This window comes from Capricornis sumatraensis, chromosome 1, assembly GCF_032405125.1.
Source record: "Capricornis sumatraensis isolate serow.1 chromosome 1, serow.2, whole genome shotgun sequence".
Taxonomy (NCBI): Eukaryota; Metazoa; Chordata; class Mammalia; order Artiodactyla; family Bovidae; genus Capricornis; species Capricornis sumatraensis.
In genome coordinates, this window is record NC_091069.1 from 57,096,079 (window position 1) to 57,105,944 (window position 9,866).

The window sequence follows — 9,866 nt, forward strand, 5'->3', positions numbered from 1 at the left end:
TGACAGACCTTTGACTGACAAGAGTAAAGAAAACCAGAGACCTAATTCAGAGGCTGAAACTACAGCTGGTAAATATCTGGGGGGAAAGAAGGTGCATTAGTTTAAGGGCTCGACGTTCAGTTTTGGAAGAACTTACCCTAAAGCCAAATACAGTTAGCCACAAGGTGGCGCTAGTAGTAAAGAACCTGCCTGCCAATACAGGAGACTTTTTAAAAAAATATTTATGTATTCTTTAATTGGCTGCATGGGGTCTTAGTTGTGGCATGCAAATTCTTAGTTGAGGTATGTGGGATCTAGTTCCCTGACCAAGAATCAAACTTGGGTCCCCTGCATTGGGAGTGCGGAGTCTTAACCACTGGGCCACCAGGGAAATCCCAATACAGGAGACTTAAAGAGACATGGGTTCGATCCCTAGGTCAGGAAGATTCCCCTGGAGGGGGAAATGGCAACCCACTCCAGTATTCTTGCCTGGAGAATCCGATGGACAGAGGAGCCTGGCAGGCTACAGTCCATAGAGTCACAAAGAGTTGGACGTGACTGAAGCAACTGAGCACAGCATAGTTCCCTAAGGAGAGAGCTGAGGCTTCAGGTTCCTGTGATACATCCTGCTAAAGAGGAATTGGCCAGACGCTACAAATGCTGGGGGACCCTGGGACTCCATGGAAGCATGTGATCCATGTTGTCCTGAGGAGGGGAGTGCTACAGTTCAGATGGTGAGATTCAGGGCACATCGGGCTGATGGCTGGCAGGCCGAGAAGCAGCTCACCATAATACTTACTCACAGTCAGCAACTGGTATCATCTTCCATGCCATTTCCATCTGTTATTTTATTCCATCAACATGATGAGCCTGCCAAGAGGTTGGGCAGAGATGATCCTTGGAAATCTTCATTTCTCAGTGAAGGAACGTGAGAATCAGAGAGGTGAAATGTGTCTACACAAAGTGGGACAGTTAGAAAGTGGTGAAGCTGGCGTGAGGACCCCTGTCTCCTGACAGCTCGCCCAGCGGTGTGCTCCTTACAGTGGGGATCTCAGCAGCCCACCTCACAGTCAGCTGAGGGAATGCAGGTGCCCAGGCCCCTCCCTCCACGGAACTACTGAACTGGAATCTCCAGGGGGTGGCGCTGTGTTGGCAGCAGCTGCCAAAAAAAAAAAACCAACCGATCTGGATTTGGTCTTCCTGCTTCAGGGTTCAGAGGTGAGGCATGAAGAGCAATGAAATTTCAAACGAAGACTCAGAAGTGTCCAGGTCTGATTCCCTCTGCTGTTCTTTCAGTCAGTTCCCAAAACACCGCCTCAGTGTAATATTTTAGCTTAAAGCCACACTTTTCAGGTCCAAGGGAACTGCTGAAGGAAAGGAGATATTTTGCTCTGAATTCCAGTTTTTCGTGGCTTTTTAGTAAATTTTTATAAGAATGTTCCCGATGGAACTCCCTGGTTGCCCAGTGGTTAGGACTAGTGCTTTCGCTGTGGGAGTGGGGGCTGTGCTCAAGCCCTAGTCGGGGAACTAAGGTCCCACAAGCCACACAGCCAGAAAAAAAAAAAAAAAGATACTGTATAAAATAAAGCACTTTGGAAAAAAAAAAATGTTCCCAAGAGTGAATGAATGCTAAGTTCAGATCCTGTGTTAATTGTGTTGCTACCTGTTCTCATTCCCATATTTATTTTTAGACTGAAAGAAATCAAGGGGAGGCATGATATTACACAAGTATTGTGATAATTAAGTAGTCAGTACCTGAATGTACAGATGCACCGCTGCTGACCTCAGCTATGGATAGTTATGAACATTTGTTAGCACCTCCTCAGGCCAGCGCTGCCCTTCGCATTTTGCTTGTGTGATCTAAATGACTGCTCAGAGCAGCTCTGCAAGGCAGGTTGTGGGCTAGTAGAAAATGTAGCCTGTGGATCATAAAAGCTGTCTCAGAGAGTTGGTGTAATGGTTAACAAATTGACTCCACCCAGCATGGCCCTCGTGTCAGGGTCCCCAGGTTCATTGGTTCACTGAGCGGACTCCCAGGATTTGGCCTATAGTTGTTCTCTCAGCTGTGATTAACTGCGGCAAAAGCAAGATCAGCAGAGGGAAGAAGTGTGTGGGCAAAATCCATCGGACACCAGACACAGGAGGAGCCTCCCCTCCCCGTGGAGGCACATAGGATGCAGGGACTGCCAGCAGCATCAAATGGGCCAACACATGGAATGTTGCCAACTAGGGTCTGAAAGGTTGTTGCTGAGCCGTGAAAGATGCGGGGATTCTTAGCCTCCAAAGGAGAGAAATTCAATCTGCAGCTAGTGACGAGGCTTGATCGCTCAGAGCTTTTGTGTAGTAAAGTTTTATTAAAGTATAAAAGAGATAGAGAAAGTTTCTGACATAGACATCAGAAGGGGGCAGAAAGAGCGCCCCTCTGCTAGCCTTTAGCAGTATGTTATATACCTATCAGCAAGCTGCTACTTAGAGAAAGGAAATGTCTCAAAACTTAGAGTGGCACTAGGCCCCTCACCCACAACATGCATTTTGCAATAACACTGGCACAAGGCGAGTCATCCTGGGCCATTGACATGAAGAAGACATGAAGAAATTGATCTTGATCTTGAAGATCCATTGATCTTGATCAGTCTTCAACTGATCTTGAAGAAAGGCAGGTTTCCAGGTAAATATCTAGTTTCATTAACATAGATTAGGAGAACATACTGGTAAGTTGAACCCTTATGGGTTCTGAGTCATAAGTGGAACTGACCTGAAGAAAGACAGTCTAGGGTAAATACACAGTTCATTAACATAGCTTAAGAAAAACATTTCCATAAGAAAAATGCATTAGCTCAAGGTTTGAGAAAAATTCAGGTGGAACCAGCTGTCGTCATGGCAACACAGTTTTAATAGAAACCTTTTAATTTTGGGGAAAATTAAAGGGAAGGGAAAAAAATCTGACACTTATAGTTTGTTTCCTCCTGCCGCTTAAGAGAGAGAGAAAAAAATGTCTGATACTTGAAGCCTGTTTCCTCCATTTGGAAACCTGTGGCCTTCCTGCCTGTTACCCTCTCAGATCCTCACTAGTGATTTGAGTATCTGAGGTTTCTACTGGGGGCTGGTCGTGCAGGCACCATCTGTGTGTGTGTGTGTGTGTGTGTGTGTGTGTGTGTGTGTGTGAAGTTGCTTCAGTCATGTCCGACTCTTTGTGACCCCACGAACGATAGCCCACCAGGCTCCTCTGTCCACGGGATTCTCTAGGCAAGAATACTGGAGTGGGTAGCCATTCCTCCTCCAGGGGATCTTTCCAAGCCAGGGATCAAACCCGCATCTTTTATGTCTCCTGTACTGGCAGGTGGGTTCTTTACCACTAGCACCACCTGGGAAGCCCACCATCTGTGTAGCATGTACCAGAATTCCAGAATCCGATGGAAAGCAGGTGTTCAGCATAAACCATATGGTTTGCACAAACAGCTTAGGTACCGTGAGTCAGCCTGGGGGAGTGGTGGGAAGCTTCTCAAAATCCAGGTTCCCAGATGCCAGCCTTCGAAGCATGCTTTTCTAAGGAGGGCAGCCACAGGTCTGCTTTGCTCACTATTTTCTGCACAGCAGAAATTAAATTTATTTAAATTTATTTGTTTATTTTTGGCTGTGCTGGGTCTTCGTAGCCACGAGCGCTTTTCTCTAGTTGCCGCAAGTAGGGTCTCCTCTCTAGTGGTTGCTGGCTTCTTGCTGTAGGGGTTCCCTGGTGGCTCAGATGATGAAGAATCCGCCTGCAATGTAGGAGACCCAGGTTCGATCCCTGGGTCAGGAAGATCCTTGGAGAAGGAAATGGTAATCCACTCCAGCATTGTTGCCTGGAGAACCCATGGACAGAAGAGCCTGGTGGGCTGTAGTGCATGGAGTCGCAGAGCAGGACACCGCTTGGTGGCTAAGCGCACACTCTTGTGGAGCGCAGGCTCTAGGCACAGGCTTCAGTAGTGTGGCTCCCAGGCTCTAGAGTGCAGGCTTAGTATTTGTGGTGCTCAGGCTTAGTTGCTACATAGCATGTGGGATCCTCCCAGATCAGGGATGGAACCCATGTCCCCTTCATTGGCTGGCAGATTCTTTACCACTAAGCCTTCGGGGAAGCCCCAGCACTCAATGTTTATTTCCTTTTTGGTTTTGAGAGGAGAGCTGAGTCTCATGGAGTTTCGGTGGCCTTCCTGAGGACACACAGCTCACAGATGGCCAGGCCAAGGTCTGGAATCCAGGTGTCATGGAAGACCCTGAGAAAAATCCTTGTGGAGCCAGATGACCCTTTACAGTTCAGTGTGTCCACCAGAACTTTCTGCAGTGAAGGAAATATTCTGTCTGCACTGTCCAGTGTAGCAGCTCCTAAACACGTGTGGCTGTTGAGCACTTGAAATATGGCTACTTTGACTAAAGAGTTGAATTTTTAATTTTACTTAATTTTCAACTAACGTTTCAGTAGCTTCATGTGGCTATCTGCTGTTGTACTGGACAGCATGGTTCTACTTCATAATGTAACAGATTTTCTTTTGGGGGGAAGCAGATGGAATATATAGATTTTGGTTCTAATTCTAAACTAAGGGACACACAGGTCTATGTGTTGCTCTCAGCCAATGTCCTTGTGTGGGTACTACGGCGGAAACTAACATGTAATATTTGCAAATCCTCTGGGAAAAGCCCCTTTTCATTTGGTTGGGTTTTTGTTAAAGAATAGGAAAGGGGCGTCCCTGGTGGCTCAGTGGTAAAAAATCCACCGGCCAATGCAAGAGATGCAGGTTCGATCCCTGGTCCAGGAAGATCCCGTATGCTGTGCACCAGCTAAGCCTGTGCAGCACAGCTATAAGCCTGTGCTCTAGAGCCCAGGAGCTGCAACAGTTGAGCGCATGTGCTGCAACTGCTGAAGCCTGCATGCCTAGAGCACCATGCTCGTCAGTAAGAGAAGCCACTGCAATGAGGAGCCCATGCACTGCAACCAGAGCGTGGCCCCCACATGCTCACTAGAGAAAAGCCCACACAGCAGTGAAGACCCGGCACAGCCAAAAATAGAATAAATAAATACAATTAGTTGTTTAATCCTTTATAAAAGAATAGGAAGTGGCCACTCTAAAAATACAGCATTCATGTGGACTCCACGGGGGATTCTGAGGCCCTTTTTGGTGAAGCACTCTGGTGGGCCCTGGATGCCCCTCTCAGGAGTGTGACCTGCACAGCCCGTTCTCAGGCCTCTGTGTTACCAAGAGTTGGGGTGCACCCCAAGTCAAGGCTGACTCTCTGCCTACTTGTACTTTGTCAGCTTTTGGGTGAAGAGCTTATGAGCAGTCAAATAACCGGAAGCCTACAGAAGGGAGAAATGATTTTAAGAACCTACAGAATTGGTTAGATAACTGCACCTCACCCCTCCTGTGTCCGTCCAGCCCCAGGGGGTGATGTGGTCCACAGGCAGCACACAGGACGGGTCTGATGAAGGCCAAGGAGAGCTGGTGGGGTGGGATGTTGAAGAGGCTGAGAACTAGCACAGAGGTTTGTGCACCAGCTTTGGAGTGCATTGACCTCAGTAGGAATCCTGGTTCAGTGCCTTAGGAAAGTTACTTAAGGTCATTAGCCCTCAGTTTCCTCGTCTGTAAAATGGGGATATTATAGTGAGGATTAAGTATAAGCATCAATGATGCCAGCTGTTTGCCTCTGGCTGTGATTGTTGTCATCTCCCAAGGGCCAGACTAGATTATGGGCAACGGGAAGCACAGAAGGTGAGAGTCTGGAATGCCACTGACCTGGTACCCCGTCCATTCCAGCAATTCCCCTTCTGTTTGATGTCTGTGAATATCACGCGTATCGCCATCCAGGCCTTAAGAGAGGAGTGTCTTTCCAGGTGAGTCCTCACGCTGCTCACTGCCCTGGCTGTCAGAGCCTGGTTCCCTCACCCCACCACCTCATTCCCCCACCATCTTATCCCCCCAGCTCTCTTCCAAACTTTCTGGCTCCGGGGAACCTGGAGAGACTACCCCTGCACCAGCCTCCCAACCCATCCCTCCTCCTCAACCCTGACCTCAGATGTGAAGTCTGCCCCGGGAAGGGCTCGCCCTCAGGTGTCTGTCCACTGCTGAGCGGGTGCCCATCCTTGTCCTGCAGGGAGTGTAACCGGCAGCAGAAAGTGATCCCCGTGGTGAACAGCTTCTATGCCGCCACCTTCCTCCGCCTGGCGCACGTCTGGAGGACACAGCACAAGACCATCTCAGACTCAGGCTTTGTCCTCAAGGGTGTGTGCGCTCTTCTCGGGGTGCCTAGCTCCTGCACTCCTAGTGTCCCTGGGTTCAGGGACCCCAGGGTGGTTGCTCGACTGGTTTTGGCCAGCTTCCCTTCCCCCCAACCCCCATTCATACCTTCTCAAGTTTCAGCTTCCCCAAGTCTCCATCATCCCAAGTCTCCATCACCCCAAGTCTCCATCACCCCACCCTTGGGAGCCTGCCACTCTCCTCCCATTCTGGCCAAACACCTCTGGTGACCGTTATTTTCTGAATCAAAAGATGGGCCCAACTTTGGCTCAGTTAGACTGACTATTCAAAATGAGATTGTCCCGGACAGGGTAGAGTGTGTGGCCCCTGTGCCCGAGTCTGGTGTCTTGGTTCCCCTCTGTGATGAGCTCTCCATCTTAGAAAACTTCTTCCCCCTTCTCTCCAGAACCTCTGGGTTGTGCATCCCGGAGCCCCCTCCCCCAGCCTTCTGTTCCCCAATCCTCTCTGTTCCAGATTTGGAGATGTCGGCCAAGAAGAGCCCCAGACGGCTGCTCAAAACCCTGGAGATCTACTTGGCTGGAGTGTCAAAGGGACAGGCCTCCCTGTTGGGGACACAGAAGTGCTCTGGGCCACAAGCCCCTCACTCCAAGGATCTCACTTTCATAGGCGTGTGTGACCTGCCATCACACTCGTCCGAAGGCACATGGCTGATCTGACCAACCCCGGTGGCCACCGGCCAGGAAGCCTTGGAAGGGCTTTCAGAGGGCGGACCCTGGCTGGGCCTTGCCCCTTCCGGTCCTAGTGGAAGGGATGTAGGAAGCCCCTGGGCCTTGTGGGTGGAGCCAAGGGCCCTCACCTGCTTGAGACATCAAGCCATTAGATTAGACTCCCCTCTCTGGAGCCCTGCTTTCAGGGCGAGGAGAGCTTTGCTGTATTACTAGTTGGGCGACAGCTTCCATAGTCGGATTCCAGGTAATATCAGTGACAGCGAATGGATCATCAGATGGGAGAACCCATATGCATGTTCCACACAGTCCTCTATCAAAGATGCTCCCAAGTAGAAGCGCCAGAACCTGGCAGTGGGTCTTTCAGGTCCTGGGGTCCACAGGACAAGGACCAGACCAGGGCTGAGAATTTAGAATGTGAAGGGAGAGGGTAGTTGCGGCAGCAGCCGACAGGGGGCGGTGTGAGTCAGTGCATGCCTTTTCTGGTCCGGCGCCCACCCCACCCTCATCTCTCCCCATGCCTCCTCCCTCCCATAGGGAACCAGGCCCGCAGCTGGGCTCCCGCCGTGGAGGCTACACATGTCCCATCAGGGCCGGTTTTCTGGCCTGGTTGAAGGAAGGAGGAAATTCACACACCAGCAGTTTTTGAATAAAATAATTCTAGGTTTAGGATCTCAAGTGTTTTTCTTCCAGACACTTTGCACTGTCCTGTGGCCGTTATCCCGGAGTTCCCCATTAGAGCCAGGCACTCTAGCCGGTTGTTGTCGGCACCAGTCACAGGCCCCGGGAGAGGCCACTGTGCCCTGGCCACACTCCTGCCGAGTTCACAGGCCGTCCAGCCTCACCAGCTGCCCTTACAGACCCAGAGACTGCACACTGTAGCCACTGGCCGAGGTGGCCCTGGCTGTTCTTAAGGGTGGCTGTTATGAGGCATCCACACAGGGTTTTTCCCACATTTGCTGTGGAGGAAGCTACTTGTCACTTTTCACTCGCAAAGGGGCCTCCAGGGCTTTGGAGATAGGGAACAGGAGCCAGGCGAGAGTCCCACGTGGCTTCTCTCCTATCCTCTGACCTCCCCCAAGTAGAGTCATGGAAGTTAGCTGTCCAGCCCCCGCGGGCATCTCCAAGTCTGACCGGGTACAGGGGGACCCGTCACAAAGGTGAAGATGACAGACGGCCACCCAAGTATGGAAGGAACCCATCAGTAGGATGCCTCAAGATTAGGGCTGGTAACGGATCTGCTGTTTGCTTTGTGTCTTTGCCTGATCTGAACTAATCCTGTGCCCTCTTCCTTCGTCCTGACCAGCAGAGATGGCAGCAGAGAGATTACTGGGCCTGGTGGGCTTAGAATGTAACCCTCCCCCCACCCCATCCAAACTTTGGAGTGTCAAGTTTAGTGATTCCTGCAGATTCCATTCCCTTGCTCTGAGACCTGGAGGCCAACTCAACAGACCTGGACCGCTAGTGCTCAGCCCATGGCACGGCAGGGACCAGCCCAAGAGAGCCTCTGACTGGAGGGGAGCCCAGTGGCCCCTGCAGAAGCCTATTCTGTGTTACTGCCAGTGGATGCTCTCCATACAGCTTAGGACCTGGAGACATTAGCAGTAACTGTCCAGGGAATAAGCTGCAATTCTGTGGATGGACAGAATTCTGTGGTTGTGGAGGGATGCCTAAACCCTCTGAAAATAGATAACAAAAATCTTAAATCTGTGCATTTTTCTTGGGAAAAACCTTCCAAGGCTTTTCATGAGAGACCCAAAATGCTTTACAATGCTAAAAATGTCAGTTTCTAGAGGAAACATCCCTCTTTCTCCTTTGAAAATTCACCCCTGGCACGTGCTGTCTGCATAGGCTATCCAGTGATCGCCGAGATGTCTCTGTGTGGAAAGTTGGAGAACAAGGGGGACATGCAAAGAGCTGACTTTTCTATGCTTCTCAGCACAAAACCACTAAGATGAAATTGATCAGAATTTCTGTTTTGGATAGGCTTCCCTGGTGGCTCAGATGGTGAAGAATCTGCCTGCAATACAGGAGCCCCGGGTTCAATCCCTGGGTCAAGAAGATTCCCTGGAGAAGGAAATGGCAACCCACTCCAGTATTCTAGCTTGGAGAATTCTATGGGCAGAGGAACCTGGTGGACTGCAGTCCACGGGGTCCCAAAGAGTTGGGCACGACTGAGCGACTAACACTACTGCTACTACCACTCTGTTTCAGATGGAAGATCCAGTGTGTCAGGGCTTTAAAGCCATACAGCTCTGAGGGCCTGGAGTGACCCTGGGTCAGGACGGCTGCAGCCCTGCCAAGCCTCTAGGACTCTGGTTTGTCCAGTCCGGGCTTACCCAGCTCCCACCTTGCTCTTGCCCCCAGGTCACACCCCAGGGTGGGACTGTTTTGGGGTTATTCCCTTCTCCCTCTGTTTAGCCCCCTAGTTTCTCTGCTATTCTAGTCGCCACCCCAGTACACAAGAGAATGAATTAGGGAAACTTCCCTGGTAGTCCAGTGGTTAAGACTGCAGACTTCCATTGCCAGGGGTGGGTGTGGGTTCGATTCCTGGTCAGAGAACTAAGATCCCACATGCTGTGCAGTATGCCACCCCCCACCCCCACCCCTGCCAAAAACAAAAACAAAAAAGCCCTAGGACCTGGATGAGGAAAAGCAACTTGCCCAGGCTCAAAGAGAGGCAGGTGAGAACCTGAACCCACAACCCTCCTCGACATTAGTCCGGTGCTTTTCCTATGACCCCACATGGCCCTGAGCCATGCAGTGTACTTAGGACGTGACAAGCTGACCTCCTGCATGGATGTGAAGAGCTATGCTCTTGCTTGGTGAACATACATACATCATTTGGAAGCTGCCTGGCAACAGTTCACTGGAGCACCTGAGGAAATTCCAGCTTGGATGGAGACGCACGCCCGCTGCCACAACCTGCCCC

At 50.6% G+C, this 9,866-nt stretch overlaps 1 protein-coding gene and 1 non-coding gene across 2 annotated transcripts in view; one reads left to right on the forward strand and one right to left on the reverse strand.

Annotated features, from left to right (window-relative positions):
- Positions 1-7,561, forward strand: part of ELMOD3 (ELMO domain containing 3) — a 32,199-nt gene extending 24,638 nt beyond the window's left edge. Inside the window, exons 10-12 of the mRNA XM_068974020.1 lie at positions 5,769-5,845; positions 6,106-6,233; positions 6,723-7,561. Coding sequence (XP_068830121.1) covers positions 5,769-5,845; positions 6,106-6,233; positions 6,723-6,925 — 408 coding nt within the window. The 3' untranslated portion in view covers positions 6,926-7,561. The remainder of the gene's footprint in view (positions 1-5,768; positions 5,846-6,105; positions 6,234-6,722) is intronic.
- Positions 298-370, reverse strand: TRNAG-CCC (transfer RNA glycine (anticodon CCC)). Its single transcript has one exon. It is a non-coding gene; the product is annotated as a tRNA-Gly (tRNA).
- Positions 7,562-9,866: the final 2,305 nt, after the last annotated feature.